Source organism: Lagopus muta, chromosome 10, assembly GCF_023343835.1.
Source record: "Lagopus muta isolate bLagMut1 chromosome 10, bLagMut1 primary, whole genome shotgun sequence".
Taxonomy (NCBI): domain Eukaryota; kingdom Metazoa; phylum Chordata; class Aves; order Galliformes; family Phasianidae; genus Lagopus; species Lagopus muta.
In genome coordinates this window covers 12,935,366-12,960,130 of record NC_064442.1, presented here as the reverse complement: position 1 = coordinate 12,960,130, position 24,765 = coordinate 12,935,366, and the positions used below count along the sequence as shown (strand labels likewise).

The 24,765-nt window shown below is 41.5% G+C and overlaps 1 protein-coding gene across 4 annotated transcripts in view; it reads right to left on the bottom strand.

The window, feature by feature from the left end:
• TCF12 (transcription factor 12) overlaps positions 1 to 24,765 on the bottom strand; it is a 151,891-nt gene that overhangs the window by 36,606 nt on the left and 90,520 nt on the right. For 3 of the 4 annotated variants that reach the window (XM_048955773.1, XM_048955774.1, XM_048955772.1), the window contains exons 8-9: positions 15,411 to 15,546; positions 12,429 to 12,481 (exon numbers count right to left, since the gene is read on the bottom strand). In XM_048955773.1, the coding sequence (XP_048811730.1) occupies positions 12,429 to 12,481; positions 15,411 to 15,546 (189 nt within the window). Of the gene's footprint in view, positions 1 to 2,867; positions 3,018 to 12,428; positions 12,482 to 15,410; positions 15,547 to 24,765 lie in introns of those variants that run through there. The other variant, XM_048955775.1, reaches the window with a different exon arrangement.

Here is a 24,765-nt window from a genome sequence, read left to right as displayed (position 1 = left end):
CACTGAAAGTATCCAACATGCACACACACATGCGCTCACACCTGGTGTTCTGAGTCACATATACACATGCCTGGCTATGTATGCATACACACGGACATGTTTACATGCAGCCTTTTACTCTCAAAATTCTCAGGAAAACCAGATGTTCTCTAAACATCTCAACACAGGCTCATTTACAGAAACAAAATCACCAAGCACCACCTATTTTCCTAAGTGATACCTTGTTATTTTTCTGTCTTTAAAAGGTACTGTGGAAATTTATTATGAATGATGCAGTAACTCAGTAAAGGGCTCGTTGGAATCTCAGCTTACGCTGAGCAGAAATGAATGCTATGCAATGATAAAACACAAATAGGTATAACACACCAACCATACGATGCACAAAACACAGCACGTAATATTCACAAATGAATTCCTACGTGAAATAGTAGCCATAGGTAATACTGTATCTTAAAGTGATTTATTTTAGCCATAACTGACATTGTTGCAATTTATTTTCAAGTATTTATACAACAGGATCACAAGATCGCTGTAAAATCAGTTAGAAAAAAATATTTCTTGGCTTGACGGTGAAGTGAAACAACGGGAAAACTCATTTCAGTCTTTATTTTATTCTTAATGCACACATAAGGTATAAAATATACATTCTTACTATTTTGAAACCATTCCATAAAATTTAAAAATATATATCAACGAATGAAAAAGTTTCCTTATTCACCAGTTAAAAAAACCCTCAAAGCTTCAAATAAAGTAGTATTTAGATTTGTGCTATTACTTTCCCTTAAATAGTTTTCCAGGTTTTTTTTGTTGTTTCTTTTTTTTTTAGTATGTTTGTGTGTATATATATATATATATATATATATTTTTTTTTTTTTTTTTTTTTTTTTTTGCTTCTCAGTCTACAGCACGGCTCTGGTAGAAATCCATGGAGGGGGAAAAACAAAATGAAAGTAGAAATAAAGGCAATTTGTAGCCATAATTTTCACAATTTGTTAAAAAAAAACCAACAAAACACACAACAAAATGGTGCCATCTTGGCAACAAATAAGAATAGTGCCCATTTATCAACAGGTGAAGGATGGAGGGAAGGGGGGAAGAAGAAACCCTACAACCAAGGCTGAATATGTTCTAGTTCAGTGCAAGCGCTTTACTGTCCTTTATGAGGGGGATCGAGATCTTTTTAATATTTAATCTGATAGAGATTCTTAAAATGTGCTTTTAATTAAACCTATAGGAGATAATGGTAAAACTTCACTCCTTTGCAAGGGATTTCTATGATAACGCCACTTTTAACTTCCACGTTTCCCTCCTCGAACACACAGAAGTTACAAAACCTGAACCTCTTCTAATAGTGTAGAACAAAGAAGTTTTTAAAAAATGAGAATTAAAAAAATTGCAATTTAGGTGTAGCACACACAAGCACCTATTGTGGTGCTGAGTTAATTATTTTTTGGCTCAACATCAGGCTGCCTTCTGGCTTAGAAATTGAGAAGTTCTGAAACAACAAAACGTTCAACAAGAGTCTGAAATTCAGCACTTCTGCTGTGCGCTGCCTGTGAGTAAATCAGACCTTACAGACATCGTAAAGTACAGAGGAACACTGGGATCCCAAACCCCATAGTTCACATAACCTCACACAAAGTTTATCAGTCCTAACTGATCAACGCAGTGAAGAGCAGGAAGATGTAAAAATTGGGGTACATGCTGTTTTCTCATTAGAGAAAGCTCGATCTCCACATTTGGCAGCCGCAGTAAGACGTGTGCTTAAAGGGACCAGTGCAGAAATCACTCCCCAACTTCACGTATCCTCCACCTATGTATTTAAATTAATAACTTACTCCAACTTGCAGAATTCCTGGGAGAGAACACGCTAAAAAAATAAATTAAAACTCCTGTGGCCAACGTGATACAGGACCATCATATGATTTGTCATCTATTTACTAACTCCTCCAGCTCATAAAGGTCACCCCTGACCCGCACCAGGCACATGCTATCAATTTTCCAGCCACGCTCCCCTCCCTACAGTACCAGCGCTTCCATCCACTCTACGCCTGGAAATACTTAATAAGATCAAAGCTTTTCTTCCTGCTACAAGAACAAAGAGAAACGCTGTAATAGAGCGATCTGCGTTCTCCAAAGAACAAAATCGAAACTCCATGCGAGTTATATTCCCTTTGCTCCAGGGGTACCGTACAGTTCATTTTACTTAAGCCTCGTATATATCGCCACATAAAACTTCAAACGGATCGCCGCGGCCGAGGCGCAGACATGAAAGAGAAGCACGGCGGTGCGGCGGGCGGGCAGCTGGCAGCGGGACGCGAGGCGGGAGCGGGGCGGCAACGCTGCTCCCGCCGAGCCCGGGCAGCCGCCGCCTCCCAGCGCCGCGCGGGGCCTCGGAAGAAAAGTTAGCGGGCGAGGGCAGGGCTCGGCGAGCCGGGCGGGGGAGAGACGCCGCTTTCTCAATCGCGATCGGTATCGGCGTCTCCCCACGCACTATTCGGGGCTATTCCGAGCGCAGCCGCGCACCGCCCGGGCCGAAGCACGCAGCGCGCCTCGATTCGCACACGCGAAAAGCGGCAGCCGCGCTCCCGCGCTCGCGAATGTTCCCCCGCCCGTCCCGAGGGCGCCGCCCGCTCCGCGCGGCTTCGAGTGGAACCCCGGCCCGGCCGCGCCGCCGCAACTTCGCTTCTCTCGGGCCCGGCCCCGCCACGCTCCTCACCGCGGACTTCCGAGCCGTCCCCGCGCAGCGCGCACGGCCCCTCTCTGAGACCGCGGCCCCCTGCCCGCCAACAGGTTGCCCCCGGGCGGCGCGAGGCTCGCCGAAGGCTCGCGCTGCCCCGCCGCGGGGAACAAAGGCGGCCCCTTACCGTCTTGCCGTTATAGTAGTACATGAGGGAGCTGCTGCCCACGCCCGGCACGGGGTAGGCGCAGTACATGGCGAGGCGCCGGGCTGCAGCCCCACTGCGCCGCCTCCCGCCGCCACATCCGCCCGCCGCGCCGCCCGCGCGCGTCTCCGCGCCGCCGCGCGCCCCGCGCCGCTCAGAGGGCGCTACGCAAAGCGGGGCGGAACCATCGCGGGGCGGGGGCGGCCGGCGCGGGGCTCGGCGGGCCGGCCCGAAGGAAGGCGGCCTGGAGGCGGGGGGGAGTGGGGGGGGGGGGGGGGGGTTGGGCGCGTGGAGAGCCCGGGGCGCGCGGCCACGTCAGCCGCGGGCACGCAGCGGGACGGACGCGCGGACGCGGCCCGGGCGAGCGCGGGTGCCGCTTTCCGCTCCGAAGGAAGCGGCGCGGCTGCGGCGGCGGCCACAAGTTGCCTCCAAGTTCGGCACGCGGCGCCGAGCCCCGGCGGCCTGAAACAAAGGGCCGAGCACAAAGGGGAGCACGAGGTCCGGCCCGGCGGGCTGCAGCAGCGTCTGCTTTGCGCGCTCCTCCGCGCTTTACCTTACACAGCGCGACGGCGGGCTGAAAACGTGACCTCGCGCTCTCTTTACATTGCGTAACACATTCCTGTATGGAAAAATAAAATTTGCATGTCCACGTAAGAAAGAAAAGGGGAAAAAAAATCCAACAAAAAACTTTGGCACGTGTCACAGAACTGTGAGTTACACAATGCTTCAGACGGGCTGCAGCTTCCAGCCCCCGCGTCCCTCAGTATTCACACAGGATCCGTGCCAGTTCGCTCTGGTTTTGCTTTCTTCACTCAGCAGCGGCACTAATTAACAGACTGGGACCAGGCAGAAGCGGGCGAAGGCACAGCATCGCCTCCTCACCACCCGACAAAAGCAGGAAAACGCTTCGGGACAGGGGAAACGGCAGAGCTCAGCACAGCACTGCAGGATGGACCGAGGCTGCACAACCTGCCTCGGTCAGCCCAGCACCATGTGCGTGTCACAGCTCTGAGCTACGGAGATCTGCGTGGGGACAGACGGACTGCAGAGGAATACTATGATAGACAAAAGCCTTAGGTCTGTTGTGCACCCCTTATCTCGGCATGTAACCATGTAGCACCTGTGAATGCACAGTACAAAAAATAACTACACCTCAAGCTGCAATCCCTCTTCAGTGAACTCTTCCAAGCAGTTGTGAGACGGCTGTGCTCGGCACACACATCCTGCAGCTCACATCTGCTGAAGCACTCTCACATTTTCCCCCAACTCCAACTCTACGCCCACAGCCGCCTCGCCCTGCAGCCAGGCCAGTGCCCCACAGCTCCCCTGCACAAAGGCGCAGCAGCAGCTGCAAAAAGGAACATCGCGCTACTTCAGACTATTAAGCGCCAGCCCCGCAGAGCGACTCGCAGCTTCCTTCTTCCCCCAGGGACCACAAGGACTCATTCTGGCCCCCAGAGAAGCTGTAAGAAGCTTTGATTTGTGACTCACAATGCCATTCCTTAAATCTCACTATCGTTCGGGACTCTACAAATGAGATATGCTAAAAGATCTTCAGATCTTTGTGCGTGCTACTTCTCACAGCACACCGGACTTCAATCATTTAGACTCATGTAAAATGTGCTTTCAGCATTCAGGGGTTGGAAAAGAAAGCCTTTTTTTTTTTTCCTCTCTCTTCTCCCTCTCCCTCTAAAATAAATCAAGCACACAAACTTTACTTTTAGATTCAGTTCTTTGAAGTAAAGGCTGTCCTCAACCTCTCTGAAATTGCTCCCATACCTCCACATATACACGCTCCATTTTCAGAGCAGTTGTATTTAAGATGAAATCCCCTCTTCAATGCTAAACATGATGCACTTGTACTAAAAATAACTGGGTAGATGTTACAACCTACAGTGGGAAAGCTAACTTTCCAGCGTAGCACTGGGGTGTGGACATGTGCTCTTCACGTTATCCTGTACCTATATAGAGCAATTGTGATGAACAACGCCCAGGTAACATTAACTGGTAACATTTACTAACACAACTAACATTTATCTGTACAAGGACATTACTGGCATTGCTCATCAGCACATGGGTAAGACAAAAACAACAGCAGAACCAATAAAGTTGGCTACTGCCACATCAAATACTGTCAGCTTGCAGACAAATTAGTTCAGTGAGTGGTACCTCCACAGCGATCCAAGAAACAGATTGGATCCTGGAATTATTCCCCCACAAATCAAACGTGATAATTTCATTTTACCAAAAAGGGAAGTACTTGTCCTACCCTTGGCTACGTCGACGCGAATAAAATCTGAACGCACAGTACTTGAAATTCATCGCTGTACTTGCTCTACATCTACCACACTATTATTTCTCACGGTACTTTTGTTATGCTGATTCACTTAACGGGATCAAATCATAATTCCATCAAGCATATCAAACTTTAACCCACAGATGTTTACTTACACAACAATAGATGAAAAATAGACTGAAAATGGAATAATTTGAAAAGGCGAACACAAAGCAGCGACATTGTTACCAATAACTCTGCATTTGTAAGTTAATGTTTTGTGGCTGCAATTTTTTTAATCCCCGTTTAAGCTAAGCGACAGCTGCTCTGAAATTTGTTTTCTTAAGAGAATCATGTTGCAGTGCAATGAATCAGAGCTGGATCAGTGATACTGTACTCAAGGCAGTTGTTTACCCAATTTTCCTTGGTGACAAGTCAGGGGTTAATCTTATGACTCAGCCTGACAAAACAAGTCAGCTGGAGACAGAGCCAATTTTTTAAACTTGATTTCAGACAGACATGCCGTCAGCAGAGGAGCACTGAACTGACATGCACTTTGTAGCCTGAATTGTTTCCACTCACGACCCTGTACTGTGTGTCAAAAACAATAAGCTGCCCTTACTTAAAGTATATAAAGAGATAACGGAATCTACTGCAAACTGAAATACTGACCTAATAATAAACCAAACTACCTGTATAAGAATGCTCTTAAAGAACATTTTGACAGTAAGTTCAGTTGCGAATGAATTGTACGTTCTTGCTAAAACCAGCCTATGGCATGCACTACATTTCTGCCCAGAGCCACAAAGCAAACACACAATAAGCATATGTAACCCACCATCCAAATTCATTAAAAAAAATAACAAAACAGCCATAATTCCTCTAGGTTGCTGAAAATTGTTCATCCTACCACAGAAAAGACAAATTTCTAAGTGTCTCAATGGACAAGAGCCACCCTCTGGTCAAACACGTTCCATAACAAGTCTGAAGCATCGTTATACTTTTAAAAGGCCTTTTACTCACAATTTTATTATTTTAAATAGGTGTGTTCAAACACAACAAGCAGCAAAAAACATTCATAATTATTTATATCCAACTGTAAGGTGTAAGTCATACGTTCCCTTGGTGAGAGCTGGCTTCAATCTTTCTGAAAAATGGCAACTGGATATAAGCCCAAACCTGCTACTGATGGGACAACCCATCCTGTTCTTCATTTCTGGCTGGTTTCTCTGGGGCTGGGTTCACTTGCTACCTTTGGAAACGGGGCTCACACAGCTGCTCTATGAGGCTCCCCTCATCCCCACCCTGCACAAGGCTGGAAGTCGTTATCAGTTTCAACCACGTTCGAAGATGGAGCAGAAGTTTCAGAAGTGATAAAGTTCTTATCAGCTCCAAAAAACTGGCAACTGATGCAGAGGAGAGCCCAAGTGACACTGCACTGCAAGGAGGCAATGGCAGCAGAAAGGTACACACATACACACATCTAAATTCACCTCCAGCAACTTCTCATTTGGAAGAGACAGAAAACAAGTAACAAATACTAATTTAATTGATATTACACCTCATCCATTACTAGCCCATAGCAAAGGTACAAGTTTCTTTGTAGGTACGAGTTTCTTTGTTGCTTTTAGCAAAATACATTCCAGTTACCTACAGGGGTAAGGTAAAAAAACTAAAGTAAACGTTTGGTTTTAAATGAAAGTCACAGTTACGAAGCTCCTCTGAGGATTTCTCCACACAGTATTGAATTTCAGGATTTTTTAATACAAATATTTTACCAAAGTGGAAAGAATGAGGAAAAGGAGCTATATATCACATTCCTCAGAACTAAACGCGGACAGTGTATTTGAAGAGGTTTAAGAACTTGTTCGGAACACACGGCGGGTAATACCTTAACACTGTTCGAACTCATCGCTTCGCTGGGAAGCCGCTCGCGCACAGACCCGCGTCCGGGCCGCCCCGCAGCTCACAGCGGCGCCTCACAGCCGCAGCTCACGGCCGGCCCGCAGCGCCCCCCCGCCCTGCTGCCGGCCGCGCCGCGCTCTGGAGGCGGAGGCGCGACGGACGGCGCCCCCTGCCGGCCGGCTTTGGAACCACGCCCCGCCGCAGAGCGGGCGGTCGGGAACGCCGAGCCGCAGCGGTCTCAGAAGGCGGCCCGTCAAAATGTGGGCCGCAAGTTGGCCCCAGCCTCTATTTTCCCGCACTCGTCTCCCTTTCTTTTCTATTTCAGCTTGCTGAAATACAGGTTTTTTTTGCAAATGGAGTTGCTCTATCAAACCCTAATGATGTCACTGCCTTTGTGTGGCCCTATGGAAAGGCAGAGTGCAAACCATCACCAGCAGCCCTGGATTTTCGCACCACTAAATCCCACAAACACATCTCCCAAACACTGCAACTTGCCTTCTTTATGCATCCTCACCCCCCAACAAGGAGGTGCCAAAGATGGGAAGGATCGTTCTTCAACGATCCTTTTTAGTCCTTATCTATTGCGATAAAATACCACACTAATTTATGGTAATTAAAACATCTTCAGGTCAAGCAGGAGTTGTAGCAATTCCATGCAGCTCCTCCATGTAACAACACGAGCTGCAATTCAGGCATTACTTTCTCAGAAAGCAGCTTTATCGAACTGCACGGGTTCGATTCTTCCACGTGGATACATGCTCTAATTTACAAGCATCTAATATGCTCATTTTGATGTGTTGTGAAAATGTAAAAAAATCTACAAATAAATCCAAACACAACAGAAGAATATCTGCACACTTACATATACGTGCAAAGAATTTTCACAGGAGGTTTCTCAATAAAGCAACCTTAGATAATCTACCACAGTCCTGGAAACAGGATCTGACTGCAGCCAAAAAATGCTGCTAAGAGAGGGTTACATAAGTATCAGCACAAACCATCTGAACTCTCACAGCAGGACCTTGCAAAGGCTTGTTTAATGACAGCTAATTGCCTCTGACTTTATGTGCATAGCAAAGAACGGATGGGATGCAATAATCTGTGATCCGATCAATTTCAAGTCCCTCTCCTAAAAACATTATCCTTTGACTCAGATGGTAAAAGAATAAGCATAAAGCAGAAGAAAGACTGAACCATGAAGAAGCCACACGCTCTGCACTGGGTTATCCATAGGGGTTCGTTTGCTCACTTTTGTTACTGAAAAATGCCTTATACAACACCAGCAGCATCAGAGGCAGGGGTCAGACTTACTGACGTCTTTGTGTGCATTAAGTACTGAAGACAAGAATGACAGCTGAATGTGTCACTCGACTGCACAAGGCAATTCACAACACTCCAAACCAACTCTAAATGGTACTTCTTACATTTTGGCACCACAGCATTCCGTGGGAACGAGTCAATTAAAACAGAGCACCGTCACTTCAGCAGTGTATCTACACAGGCTGCTCCATGAGTTTTATTCAGTTGCACTTTTCAGAAAAGATCCGAAGACTTGGTAGAAACTACTCTAAGGAGGCTGCTTTACAACAGGCCACCTCAATGCACACTCAGCTTGTTAGTAGTGAAGATAATTCTCTGAAGAAAGTCCACTTGCTATGTGCTGTATTTTTTTTCTGTATTACTTTTAATACAATTCTAACATTTAAGATCTCAAAAATTGGGTTTCAGTTAAACAGAGCAGTGAATCATTTCCACCTGTTTCAAAAACACTCCTTTTAGCTCTGGGGAGGAACAGAAGTAAAACGAGCGCAGAAGGAAGTAAAATCTATTTTTCTTCTAGAATCTTCAGCCACCATTAGTATCTCCATAACACAGCTCTTAAAATATGCTTCCCAAGCTCACTCGAGCATGTTAAAAAAAAAAAAAAGACTGAAGTGTGTGGGAAGTAATTCTATGCATGCAAACCAAGTTTCCTCTCACTATACTTGATAAAGAATTCTTGCAGTGTATTAGTACACATGGACAGTGTGGCTGATATAAGGAACCTCTACAATCAACTTTATATCATACTGATTTTACTGAAAAACATCATGAGCTTCAATTCAGAAAGATCTATCGGAATATGGAAGAGGGTAGGTTTAGATACAAGGAAGAAATTATTCACTACTGAGGCAGTGAGGCCTTAGCACAGGCAGCCCAGAGGAGCTGTGGGTGCCCCATGCCTGAATGTGCTCAAGGCCAGGCAGGATGGAGCTCCAGGCAGCCGATCTGGTGGGTGCAGTCCATGTCCATAGCATGGGATGGTCTTTAAGGTCCACTCCAACCCATTCTGTGATCCTATGATATGGCTAAATAATGCCGTGCTTTTGCTCATAGCACATCCACAATTGAATTACCATCCCCTGGTGCCTTTCCAAACAAGCTGTAATGTTCTCTCTACATACTGAGAAGTTCTTTGAAAACACTGTCTGGCTCTGTGCTCCTTCAAAGTGACCACCGATGAGTTACAGTTGGCTCAAGCTACGTGATGCTATTAAAATTTATCGACTTAGTTACAGTAACTCCTACAATAAGAAAAACTCTCAAAATTTGGAATTTCAGAGGACAACCTGTCACTGAACGTTTAAAAAAATCTCTTCCTGTAATATAAAGGGCAGGAAAATATCGGATCCTAGTTAATAGCTTAATGTAGGCATTTGCATGTCAGCACAGAAAATGTTTTGGGGCCAATGACTTCATCACCACTTAGCTAACTTCAGATAGGAAAATTTAAAAATACATTTGCATGGTTACTTAGTTTTCACAGTCACAGTTCAGGCTCCAAGCTGCATCCTCAGAAGTAACTCAACAATTTATTATCACTTTTATGCAACTATTTTTACTTTAGGCTGTAACTGGAACATACGAAGAAAGGCAAGACTCAAAGCAAATAATTTCATAAAATACCACTTGTATCTCGAAGAAACAGAAACAAAGTAGATTTATAGAAATCGTTATTTCTTAAAATCTTGTTATTGGACAATTACCTAAGCATTATCTAAGAAATTAAATAAATCCATTGACACGGTAGCCCCATACCAACACAAACACACTGGAGAAAAATATCTCTAAGAAAATGAAATTTTTTAAAAATCCAGATCCTTACATTTTTTAAACATTAAATATGAACTATCTTTCCTGTGACTTTCCATGCCATAATCAGCACTACCTACTAGCTGAAACAACTTCATCTCTGCCACAATACACTGGCTTCTTACAAAGGCATGGCTAAAATAAGAACAGACAACAATCACATAATTAGTAACTCAATTTAGATTTCCTATGATCATCAGTTAAATTTAGTTTTGTGTCATCTGCTAGATGAAATATCTCATCGCACTTTTTTTGGTAATCCATCATCTCATTGCAGCGTAGTACTCAGCACTGAAAACACTGAAATGTTGAGGACCGGTGTCTGAAAAATGCAGCACAGCTATCTTTGATTATTCACAGTAACTGCACTTCACTGCTCAGATTGCTATCGTGTTAATATAAATAAAATCTAATCAGCATTTGGTTGTCTTCATTAAGAAGAAAAATAAAAACATCTGAAAAATATTGCTGCTTAAATTTAACGCCTAGTAAGAGAAATGAGATAAATTCTTCATTTGCTAAAGCGATCTCTTTACCTGGCTAATGCTACTAAACATTAAACATGCAAGTTTTATTACTTTTTGTGAATTACAGTAATAAATTACAAGGAAACTGCACTGCTATGTGTTTTAGCTTCTCTGAAATCTCAAATATATTTTTGTTAATCTAGCAGAAATCATCTGCTAGACTGTAAAGCCACCCTACATAACACAAAACTGTTAAAATGTAAATTGCCAAACTATTTTTAGCTGCTGCTGAAGGGCTGGGGTTGGGGGAGGGGAAAAAGAGAAGAAAAAAAGAAAGGAAAAAAAAAAAAAAGGAAGAAAAAGAATATTCCTGGCCTCGGGAATAATGATTTGAGGCATTGTGTTCATTTTGTTTATCAAGCAGCTATTCAGCCTCTAGTGGGGCCCAAGTGCTTATGCAAGCAAAAGCTTTTAAGAGTGCCTGCAGCTGCAATCCTGGCTTCCAGGTAGGCTGCAGGTTCAGAGCACAGCTGCCCCAGGCTATCCCCGCTATCGCAGCTCCATCTGCAAGTATGGTTAGAATAGGATTTCGGATCCAGGATTCGGCACACATCAACGTGAGCTGGGGGAGGGAGAAGGAGAAGAGAGGGAGGAGAGGACCGGGGAGATGCGAGGACTGGAAGACTCCATCCATACTCCAGACTTCATGCAAAATAAAAAGATCGGCCTCGTTTTGCTCCCGCTCTATTACTGTTGCCTGTGCAGTATGTGCTATTCAGCCTATCCGGCTTTGAGTTATGACTCATCCGAGTGCACCTGCGCCCATGTGTTAAGTACTGCCAAATAAAAGCCCAACACGCATTTACACAACAAAGAGATGTACCCCGCAAGGCAGCGCCGCTTCCCCCTCCCCTCCTGTTTGTTCTGAGCGGGAAGAAAAATAATTCTGCCCTTCACTTCACTGGGGATTTTTCACTTCACGTGGATCTTTAAATGCAGATTCATTTATAAACAAATTTTCTTCCTTTTAAGAATAAAGCATATTTAATACCGCAGAACACCCCTATAGCATTAGATTATCACAGCCATTAATGATTTTTCCACCAAAACCCTTCCAACCTTTTTCATCAAAGCCCTTTATTCTCGAAGGATAAATTTTCAAGCAAAGAGGGATCAACAAACTAGTTGCTTGAAAGCTTTCCTGATGCTAGGCTGAAGTTAGGAAAGGCTTAATGAAGGCTTTAAAATCCACCAGGGCTTCACAATGAACATCTGACTCGGTGATTTATGCATATTAATAACCTCAGTCCTACTGAGGCAAGCTGAGCTGTACATGTCCTCCGAATCTTAATGTCTTCAGCTCCACTGGGATTATTACAAATGTAAATTTCTAAGATTCTCAGCTATTAATCTCTGTCTGTCCTCCTGTTCAGCAACATAATGACTAATTAAACATCAAAAGACCTGTACAGGAGATCTTCTTTGACAGCTCCTGGCCCAGCTCTCCTCCCAAGAGAGGAATTCAAATGACAGGGACAAGTGGGTAGGAGCATATGAGCAAGCTACAAATCACTGCTATGAAATCTAAAAATTACACATCAAATGTGTATTTAGTCCTCAAAAAGCACTCCCAGTCGCCTAGCAGAGCTGTTCATGTCCAGTGGATAGCCTTCCTAACGACAACTTCAGTAATTTGCATCTCAGCTGAACACAGCCCACCTTCAGCCCGCTTTACTTAATCTAAGTAAAAGAATTGGTACTTACAGAAGAAGGCAAACCAGGGGGCACCTTTCTTACTTTCTTTGTCTGTAGGGGATCTGTACAGAGAAACAACACATTTCAATCTCTACACTATAGATGGAGAAGAATAACTAGCCACAGTTACAATGCAATTCTTACTATTTTAATTTAGGTGCTTTTTAAAAATTATTTTGTACAAATGAAATTTGTCATCAATACAAGAGGTATTTAAATATGTAACATACACACGTGCTTTTCTGATTTAACACTTGATAAACAATTGCCATTCTTTCCACAAGGAAAGCAGCTACCCCTGAGAACACCAATGCTGCACTCTTGAGAAAAATAAACTAACATTGTGAGATGTGTAATAAGAGAAGTGGACTGATCATCAACACACATTCTTTCCCTTTTCACATTTTTTAATGAATACATAAATGTAGAAAACTGATATAAATTTCTATAGCATTAAGAATATACTGAGGTTGTAAATAATAGCAAATCTAATGATGTAATTGTTTTTCTTAAGCAACAAATATAACTCAAATTTTCATCTAACAGAAGTTGGAAATATACCTGCTTCCTTCTATCAATAAGAATATTCACAAAACAAAAGTAGCCAGTGATTTCACTACCTAACTCTACAGTCTGAACCAGTCTAGTCACCTGCTAATAACACTAATCTGAATCGTATACATGCAAATTACAAGTTAACAGATGTTCTGAAAATGAATGTTACAATTTCTACAGCTGACCCACTGAGTCTTCAATTAAAACATAGGATTTCTATTTTTGTTTTAATTCAGAAGAGTATTATTACAATTTTAGCATAAGATACGACAAGATAAAAAATTACTCATTCCCAGGTGTAATAAATGCACAAAACTGCAGGTAAACATACTTGATGGATATATTTACTCTGATCATGCCATATGAGCTGTCTGAAAGGGAAGTGCTTTTTTGCAAGGTGTTTAAACTGCACACAGACTACGACCTAAAAGGGAACACTGGTTGATATCAATTAAGTTAAAGCAGCAAATTTAAAGAGAGTTTGTTGAAAACCCTGGATAAGCTGTAATTCAAATCTGCTTTATATTCTCAGACAGTAGTTTTATACCCTTTAACTAATCCATTAAAAAAAAACAAAAACCAACAAACCTAAAACAGCTATTTCACATATACACTCTCAAGCCCACCAGAAAAGATTCAAGATCTATTTTTTCCCTGGGATTTTGAAAATGCACTTTCATAGATTTGTAACATCCATCTTCTCATGTCCCAGGTTCCAGTTGGGCAGATTTAGCCATAACAGACAGAGGAATATTATGCTGCTACACTTTGAAAAGATTTATAGCCCTTGAGTTCCCCATTCAACAAGAAATATAAATAGGAGTACTACCCTGAAAACATTACACTTGCCTTCATTATGTGTAATTCAATGATATCTGGAGCTTAAATTCTGTACAGTTTGAACAATAATCTAATTAAGCTACATATTCAAGTATATAATAGAAATGTGACAATCTGGGCTAGGATTCTCCCTGTTATCGTTTCATACACCCCCCTCAACTTTCTGCAGATGTTACTGCCTCTGTCCAGCACCCAAAGTCATGCTGCAGCAGGCGCCCTGCTACCCACGGCCACAGCAGGTTACTGTTTTATTAACTTTGCACTGAACTGATGGGGGTAAACAGTGTGACAATAACACAAGTCTTTTCTATGAAAAGAAGCCAGCAAACAAAATATTTCACTGAAATTTCCTTAGATTGTTCTATCATAACAGATCTGAAGAGTGTCTGCATATACTAAGGAGCATGAATACTTCCAAAAATATTTCTAAAGAAAGGCAACCCCAGACTAAACGATGGCTGTCCTGACAACAGGTTAAATAAGCTGTATGAAAAAGCACCAATATGTAGGTATAGGCAAAGTTCAAAGTCACATTTTTATAACTCAAGGCTTAAAAAAAAGCCAACATGAAGCATGTTTAGGACTATTTCAATGCTTGCAGTTCGTAGTTTTTAGATAATACTAAAGTTATTTCAAGATTTGATGAAATGCCATTTTGGGTAAAGTATGTTTTAAGTTATATTGTTTCAGAAAGATAGAATATAACTGTTTCAGAAAGAAAGAATGAGTTTCTGTGCTACAAAGAAGAAGGAGCATTCAAAAAATACACAGAACTAGGGCACTCAATGACATAAAATGCTAACATGGAAAATATGGTAGCTTTTAAACTAGAATATCAGGTTACAGGGGTGGGTTTTTTGGGTTTCTTCTTTTGTTTTAACTTGCATACTCAGCTACTTGGGATATTCCTGTAGCAGAAATGATAGAACAGCTGGCTCATTCTTGGTTCTCTAATGCAGCAGAAAGTCCTTAGAGCTATGAAATATTACCAGTGACTACGACTGAGAAGAAAAGTTCTATTTATCAGCAAGCATCTCTACAGTGTAAATGCTCTTAAAGTATTGTAACTATTTCTAAGTAGGTTCTTTCCTGTCTGTTCTGCAAAGTAGCTTAACTTCAGGATAAACTACTAGTCTCCAATTGCTAGCAACTTTAAAGGCATGTTGAACCAATTACAATGAACTATGTATTTCCCTGAATAAAGTTACTTTTAGCATATAAAAGGATAATTGTTTCACTTTTGTGTCTTTCTCCTACTAAATAATGGTAATGACCTCAAGGTCAGGCATTTCCAGGAGTTAATGATGGCATGGGTTAAGGGCACTCAGCTGGTCATCAACTCCTATCCATCTGTCATTATTGCTTTTGCAATTAAGGGTTGTATTGTAGTTTCTTGTTTGTTTTATAAGCAACACCGATCAGTGTCGAATTCAAACTAGCACCTCAATGAAAATTTTAATAATTCTGCTCTCTCTTACAGCGTTCTGTTGTAATTTCAAGTGCTCAGTATACAGCCATCTCCAGTACACAGGATGAGCTGCCAAAATAAACCAAGTCTGCAGAGATGTGTCACAAATGAAAGTTGGTGTTACTCACCAAGAGCTGGCGAGTCATGAAGTGGTCTTCGGCGCTGATTTGTGCCGGAAAATGGGTAGTAGGTTGTGCCAGGTTTCCCCGAGGATGACAGCTGACCTGGACTTCCAAGTCCCATATCTGACCGGAGCAGGCTAGTCTGCAAAATATACAGAGGAGAAAAAAATTAAGCTCTGTAGCAATTAAGCTGTTAATACATCATGCTAACAAATTATTAAATGCATACAATATGCTATGTAGGCATTTACTGGGTTTTCAGTGAAGGCCTTTGAGTTCAGAAAATATCAGCATAATTCAGAAAGGAAGAGAAAGTTTGGCTGTAAGCCTCCAAACAACAGAATCACTTCTTTAAAGGGTCTGAAAGAATAATCCACAGTTGAATTGTTACCAAAAATCATAATACGTTGTTTAATTTTCCAAATAGCATCTAATATATTATACATTATAAAGATAATTGAGAAAAACTGCTCAATTTACAGCGTGACATCAGGTTTTAGTATGCACTTAGAAATCCAGTAACATTACATTCACAAAAAAAATGTAAGAAATATCCCCCACAAAATCACAAAGGCAAAAGAGATAACAGATTAGATTAACACAGAATATAAAACTTCATTACATTTTAAAAGCTTCTCCATGTTATTCAAACATATTTTGTTTCCTTTTTCCTTTTCAACTTCTGTGACACTGAAGTGAACGCTGGTGATTTATGAGATTATGTTTTTTCATGGGTGGTACCACGCTTAACTTTTAGTCCAACAATCCCTGGGTTGAAACCCAAAAGAAATCTTTTGTGAAGGAAACATAAACCAAGCAGTAAAAATGGACTCACTGGAGCTTTAACACTGAATGTTGCATACAGCTTTCCACTTGCACTAACATCCACAGCTAAATCTCTGTATTTTGCCTTTCATACACTCAGAATGCGAGTGCTTTAAGGTCACACAAACTATTTGATGTTCATTACGCAGTCCAGTCCTCATACACAGGAGAAGTAAAACATATGGCTGCTGGTTGGCAGGATAACAATCATGTCTGCCTACATTCAAACTGTGCTAGCATTTCAATCATCAGATGATGCAAGATAAAAACCACTGACTGGATTAACATTTACACCAAAACCAGCCTGAGCTGTCACCTACTTAAGTTTCCTCCTTTCAGCCCCACAGTTCCCAAGTTTTGTTTTCTTTCCTCCTCCACCCCATATGCTCCCAAAGCTGCAGCCAGGCTCTGCAGGCAGCACAGCTGCAGGCCCCACAATGGCAGCAACTGCTCAGCACTGCAGCTTCCCAGGCTGCAGCAGCTCAGCGTTGCATGCACACACCATTGCTTCTTGTTCTCCTCACCTGCCACATTATGGCCCAAGTAGGAATCTTGGACAATACTTTGTGAAAAGTGCTTCTTCTAAACCATCACTGTCAAAAAATAAAGACTAATGCTGTAAATTTGGTACTTATCTCAGGACTTCACAAAAAGTAAGATGATCTCCAGCCCAGGATTACCCAGAACTGAAGGAAAGTTTCCTCACAATAGCCCCCATGGAAGAAGTGCTGTGATAGCTCTCTCATGCAGCAGAAGCAAGGCCCCAGTGACAGACCAGAGATGTTGAGGTTGGGAGGGGCCTCTGCATACAGACCAAGTAAATCTTAAACTGTGCAACCCGTTATTCAGAAGACTCCTAGCCTACACTGTGTTTGGTAAAGAGTTTTTATTCCTCTCAAGTACAACAAACAACAACCACAACCAACCAAAAAAAGCCAAACCAACCAACCAAAAAGCACCACCCAGAAACCAGAACCCTCTTCTGCCATTTCCACCATCAAATGAGGCATCTGTTTAAAATTTCGTAATTGTTCCCAAGTCTTCCCAAATAAAATAAAAATAGATGTCATTACTTCATCTTATTGATTTTTCTGCCTGTCTGAACCAATTGAGAAGCAATATTGATTAGGACTGATCCTTTCCTAAGGGCATCTGATAAAGAAAGGAATACAGAAATACCTCTGAGGATAGCAGAAAGGCTTTGTATTACCAGCACCGAGCTCCTCCTGCCTAGCTGCCCCCAGCACCTGCACAGAGGCAGCTTGGTTACACAGAGTTTGCAGCATTCTCCATAGAGCACAGTCACTCTCAATCCGAACCTCATCTGCCAAGTACGAATCCAATTACTAAAGAATAATCAATGACTGGTTATTCTCCTGAACACTGCTGAGTTGGATTGCTCTTATAAATAAAAAGGCAGCGTCCTTAAAACTTTGCCTGTTTGGATTTTGTAAGGCATATTTCCAGCTTTGAAACAAACAGGAACTTATTTAAAACAGTATTCTCCCAAGGGAATGCGTGTTCAATAACTAATCTAAGAAAAACAAACCACACCCTAAAAAGACTTTTATTACAATTGACTAAGAATATAACAATCCCCATTCCAAAGATACTGGAGGAGAGAAAAGAGGTAAACATGCTGCTTTACTTTTCAAGATAATCTCTTTCAGAAAAAGCCGAAGTTTCGATAGCCTCAAGGCAAACGGCATGACCTGAGCCCAAAAATAAAGGCACATTTTAAAAAACAAAACAAGTACTAAGGGCTGCTATTTAGACAAACATTATACAGGGGTGCCTCTCCTGAAAGCTATTTTCAGAAAAATGAAATGCAACAAAGTCATGTACTCAACTGCTGAAATGGTGAGATGGAAGGAAGAGAATCGGATCTACATAGAAGGATGAGCAGCAGTCTGGCAACATCTCTGTATCTTGAAGCATCTTTGCCACAGACAACAAGTAAGTTTGTACTGCAGCTGCATTTATCTCCAAGCAAAGCTAGTTTCCTTTCAAACTAAAAAATTAATCAACCATATGCTTATATCAAAATGGTATGCCTGAGAGTTCAAAAGAAAGAGCTCCTCACTCAACACATTTTAAATGGTTTTAAAACTGATTCCTTCAAAGATTCAAAGAGAATACAAATAAGAAACAATTTGACTATTTTGGAAGCTTTCTTTTACACAGTCTAACTGTTACAGCCTCTACAATCCCAGTGGCACAATTTGATGCCAAAATACCACTCTGCCTTCAGTGAACTCTAAGGACACTGGCCAGCAGAGTTCTAATATGTTGGTAAACAACTCTTTGATTTCCTTGCTTTGACAGTAAAAAATTTCGACAAGTAGAAACCTACAGATGTCCTTATACAACACTCCTTGAGGGTCTCAAGCGTTTGGGTTATATGCAGATAGGAAAGCCAAGCTATGCTGAAATATATATGAGCATTTATTCATTTATTTTAAACAAATACTATCCATATGTTATCTTATTACATATTAAGTTCTACCATTTCAAAAATCTGTTATATACAGTTGGCTTTGTGATTCATTCCAGGAATCAGCCTTTTTAGTGGTTCAAATCTTGCTTATGTTTACTTTTAAAATGCAAACCTATTAGCAAATACTTTAAGAACTAAGATTCCTGTAGCAGACAAAGCCAAATTATGAAACAGTATGATCCAAACACAACTACGTGCCTTCACATTATTCATTCTTTTCTATCAAAAGAATAGCATGGTTGAGAATAAAAAGCAATAGCCCCTTATACGCAACCAATTACGACAGGGCTATTGTGTTGGCATAAAAATGCATTCTGTTCTGGAAATGAGAGTTCACAGAATCATACAAAAACCCAAGCTGGGAGGGGCTCACAGGATGTGATGACACACGGCCCCACACAGGACCACCTGAAAAATCAAACCCTATGTCTGAGAGCAGTGTCCACATGCTCCTGAACTCTGGCAGCTCGGGGCTGTGCCCTCTGCCCTGGGCAGTCTGTTCCATGCCCACCACCTTCTAGTGAGCCTTTCCTTACTTCCCAGCCTGGTTCTCCCAACACAGCTCCATGCTGTTCCCTCAGGCCCTCTCACTGTCACCAGACAGCAGAGCTCAGTGCTGCCTTCCACTCCCTGTGAGGAGCTGCCATAGGCCTCCCCTCAGTCTCCTCTGCTCTGGGCCAAGCAAACGTGGGGACCTTGGCTACTCCTGACACCTCAGACACTTCACCGTCCCTGATGGCCTCCTCTGGAAACACTGCAATAGTTTAACATCCTTACACTGTGTCATCCGAACTGGCACACAGCGCTCAAGGTGAGGCTGTGCTAGCAGTGGGACAACGGCCCCAGGCACCCAGCTGCAGCATCAGGCCTGGTGCACCCCTGCCCTGCTGCCAGCCATGCCCTTTTGGCTCACAGTGCACACTGATGACCAATGTGCAACTTGCGATATGGCAGAAACCCCAGATCCCTTTGCACAGGGAAGAGTTACAACTCCCCTCTCACCTCAATAAACTAGTCAACTAGTTTTTATTTTTCCAAGCTTTTGGAATTGGCTTCTTTTTCAAGAAGTTTATGCATTCGGTCCCAGTAGTGAGGCTCCTACTTAAGGGGGGCAAACAATCAAAGCACTTAAGTGTTTATATAGCAATTGGGGCTTAGATACATCATTTCACTACAGCAAAATAACTCAACAATACTCATCTCAATCCAATCCTCATTTCCTGACTAGCAGGCAGAAGGCAGCTGCACAAATTCCATGAAAGAGAGAAACTAGGACATACTTGCAGACAAACTCACTCAGCATTTCTCAGAATTATGCAGAACAGGCAGTAGAAGTGCAGCTCCTGTCTTACTGTAAGCCCGAAATACCGCAATAACAGAGCAGAAGCATTTTGTTGCTTTGATTGAACAAGATGATGGATGAAGACTTCAAGTATGCATAAAGTGTGTCCTGATAGTTTGTATGTCTTGCCTTATGAACACACCTGACAACATGCACACACTAGTTTAAATGAATACAGCAAAATGGAGAAGTCAAACTCTGCTAAACTTGCAAGGTCCCCCACTTAAATTGTGCATCTTGTTACAGCAACTTCAAAGGAAAAGCTAGCACAAAATTAAACATGGACAAATAATTGCTCTGTGAGATACCAGTGCAGCACAGAGGACTGGGACGCAAATAACCATTCACCTGAGTTCAACAGAATCCAGTTTAAGCCAAAAATACAATTAATACAGAAAATGTCCAATTTCACTTAATGTAAGTCCACAAACTTAGGCACCTCTAATGAACATGCACTCCAACATAGGAGCTGAATTTGGAAAAAATAACCAACACTGACATATAAAGTAAATTCATTTCAAATTTAAATTCCAGAGATATGTTTGCAATTATGAGTACGTCGTTAAAGAATCTCATCCTCAGAATACCATCAAATTGTAATGTGAAATAGCGTTACCAGTCTGAGAACAAAGGGACCTTGAATGAGTAATCAATAGCAACTGGCAGAAAATGAGGCATTAATTATGATCCTCTCTAGCGTTTTGTCTCAAACAAGGTTTCATTAAATATATTGTGCTAACCTGTACTTCTTCAAGCCATTACCAATAGATTTGATCCATTTTTCGTCTGTTTCAGGAGTAGAAACAAATCAGAATTAAAAAAGCAACAACAACAAAACGACTGAAGCATTATATGATAACTTAAGTATTTTTTCTTGATCAATTTAAAGGAAATCAGGGGTTGCTAATAAAACACCTCAGGAGAGGGTCCTCTAACAACACACTGATAATTGCAAACATATTCCTCATTTTAAAAAAGATACTTAGATCTTATAATCTCGATGTAGTCTCTTGAAAATTTAATTATCATCTCCTATACCTAAAGTATCATGCAGGTTTGAGAAGATAATGACAGTCATCCATCAACTGCATCCTGCCAGTGTAATCAGGCTAATCTAGCTCACTGGAGTAAAAAACAGCTACCTAGGGTACTAAACACTAAAGTGATGCAACATCATAAACAAAACAACAGATATTTAGTTCTACTGTCTTCCTAATTAACATTAACTCTGAAAAATACCAAGGTATCAATATATTGCTTATTCCACGTATATGCACTGCTACGGATAATCTGTTCACGTGCATGCAGTATTACTGAGATGGAGCACAGGAACAGAGAACAGTGAAGAAAACACCACAGGAAGAAGTTTATGCACATTTTTTAAGCAGTGGGAGCAGTAAAGATTAAATGTGAAGGGAAAGAAACATTCTGCATTTCCTCCACATCTAAACAACTTTAAAACACCCAATCAACACAACTATTTTAAATAAATACCTTCCTTCTCTTATGTGACAGTGGTTTCCCCACACCGATATCACATACTTGCAAGACTACAAATTCTGTCTTCCACTTCTAAAAGCAGCACCCTGCTGATGTCAGTGTCCAGTCCCTGAGGTTATGCTGGCTCAGCTTGTCTTTACTCATTCCCCCAGGCAAGGTATTTTTGCATTGCTCACTGCGTTCTAGCAAGGCATTACTAAGCACTGTGATTACAGGTCAGGCTCCTTCCCTTTGCATCTTTTCGCTACATTATGAAAACAATAATTTGAATGTCTTCCTTACTGTGACAACACAAAAGCAGGAGGTTTGGGGGGAGAACTGCAAAATGTCAGAAAAGAAACAGCTGAGGGTTTATTCTTTTTTTTTTTTTTCTTGTACAAGCCTTCTCCCTTCTCTCTCTGTTTACAATACACAAGCGTGATAAATCAATAATATAAAAGGCCTTCTGCTGAGTCTTATTTACAGAAGAGAGCTATAAAGGATATATAAGGTTCAAACTATCCTTGCACCTGCTTCTCTCTCTCCCTCTTCATTTTCAGCGAAATAATTCTAACAGATTTCACATGGCTTGTAGAATGCTTCATTTACATGGTGAAAAAGCTGTGTATCCCCTCTCCTACACAGTCAAGCACCAAGTTAGAAAATGTGTAAAATAATGAGGGTTCAAAAAGATACAGCAACTGTTGGGACTCAACATGCAAAACACGTATGTTTTCATATATGATCAAGTGAAAGGTAATCCCAACACAAGGCTAGTTAATGGACTGGCAAGCCCAGTGAACACTTATCTTCAGATAAAGTAGTGCTGTCCCATCTACTCCCAGTGAATGTTGTTATTCTTCTCCTCCTTTTCTTCAGAAACCTGTGGCATTAGAAGCACTATCATCTTGAAAAACACTCTGCTACACATTCAAAACCAATGCAAGATGGATGGCTTAGTTCCATGAAAGAGGAGTTAAAATGGAAAATCATCTTATTTCTTTCCATTCACTGACAATCTGTTCAAGCCCCACTCCTTGCCCATCTCAGGCAGTAACTGCTAAACAACAGGCTGCTTACGTTACTCTTAATTCTGCCTTCCCAGTTCCAGTTTTCATCTTGAAAGCAATAACCTCTGCAGGTGCAAAATCTGGGATGGAACGTTCTCTGAAGAAAGGGAAAGAAAATGGCAGCTCAGCCTGTTAGAGCAGTCAGAAACATAAAGAATAAACATTGCAAGAAAATCCCAAGGGCAATCTACCCCATTAAATCCAGCTACAGTTAAGAAAACTGAGCTAATCTTTCCCTTATTCTCCAGTAATACTGTAAATATGTCACTGAAATGCACCCAACTCTGAGGCAGGAGGAACCACATTCAGCAAATAAATTAATAAATTTGAAATTCTGCATTCCACGGTGTAAAATGCTTCTTACTTCCCTATACAGCAAGGTTTAAAATATATCTACTGATTTATAGGACATCTGTAACCTTCAACATAATCAAACAAAAATTAAAACGAGGCAAGGAAATCTGCTAATTCTAAATAGTGTGAGGGAAAGACAGGCAAGCATGAACACAAGTTACAATTTGTCTGCTTCTTGTAGATAGTTAAAATGATTCCTCCCAAAGCTGCTTCTCCTTTATAAATAGCATCCCTCAACCCTGCTGACTAATTCCCAACACCTGCTACCCACTTTGTTCAAGGGGATGTCTTCCCTGATTAACTTCAGGTGGACACCTCTAGCTCTGGAAAAAGAAATTGAGTTTATGCCCAGTACTTTTTTAAAAAATACTTTCTAAGAAGGTTCTGCCTGCAAGCAGCTCCCTATCTGCTGAGAGACAGATTTTCCCAGCAGCACAAGCAGTAATTTGCTTCTAATTAATCATAATCAAGAGAAAGTAACTTGATTTTACTTGAGAAGTAAAAGGAAGCAAAATAAAACTCATGCTTTTAAAATATATCTCTCTCAGCACCTCCTCCTTTTAAGAAAGTATCAGCTACAGCATCCAGGGTTGCTACTTTAGTTAACACTGTGTCAGCTTCCTTCAGAAGATGCATTTCTAACAGGCCCGTAGCTCAGACTGGAAAATCTGCTTTGAGAGATTCTTGATGTCAAAGGTGTCAGAGAAGAAGAGATTAAAAAGAAAATTTACAAAATAAAATCAGTTTGTTGGCATTTAAGTTATTTGGTACTAACTCTCCTCCCCCCTCCCATACTTAAATATGTATGTATATATATACTTCCGTAACTCAGTACTGGATATAAATAGGCATTAAGGCATCTCTACAGATCCTTAAAAGAGGCAGGAAGGACCCACTTGCAGCCTTTTCTAAGGCCACACAGATAAGAAAGGCCCAGAACACCATGTACTTTTCTGCCTCACTCGAAAAATCCATCTAAAACATCGAGGAGGAAAAGCTTTCTTGTTTAATAGACACTTCAGTTTTAAAAAAGAGAATGCATTTTGTTTCCACAGCTGATGCAATCTGACAGGTTTCATTAGCACTACAGTAAATTCTAATACATCTTCTTTATTTCATTACAAAATGGGAACCCCTCTGTGGCATATGTGCTATTTTATAATTAGATTTACAGCCTACATTTTTTTTCCTTATTATATATTTCCTTATACATTGAAATGTATATTCTGCATTTTTAAATCTAAAGCAACTACTGATTTATTCCACTACCAGCCATTTAGTAAGAAAAAAAAAAAAAAAAGCCCAATGGGATTTGAAACACCCCAGCCATGTGCCTAACAGAGAGAATTACCCAACCTCTAGTGTCCCTTGTGCCGCACCATTACTTCCTGTTCTCAACTGTGGTCTAAAGGTGCCTATTTCTCACTCTTAGTATAACTATCTGAATTTTTGTATTAATCTGAAGCCTTTAATTAGTTGTTTGTTTGCCCCACAATACCACAGGAGCAGAAGGCACAGCCTCAGCCAGAGTTAACTGTCTGATCACTTCTCCCAAGGAAGACAAGTAGGGTCAGAGCATTAGAGATGAGCAATTAAAAAGTTTCAGGTACGAACAGAATTCCCACAGAAAGGAATCAGAACTCCTGAAACTTCATAAACGTGCATAAGAGAAAAGTGCATTTCTCAAGTTTGCACATCAGGTCACCAGGAAGAAACTAAGAACTGATCATCAGAGCGATGGAGAAACATCCGACGTATTTGTTCTCAACAGTTGTCCAACATCTAGGGCCTACC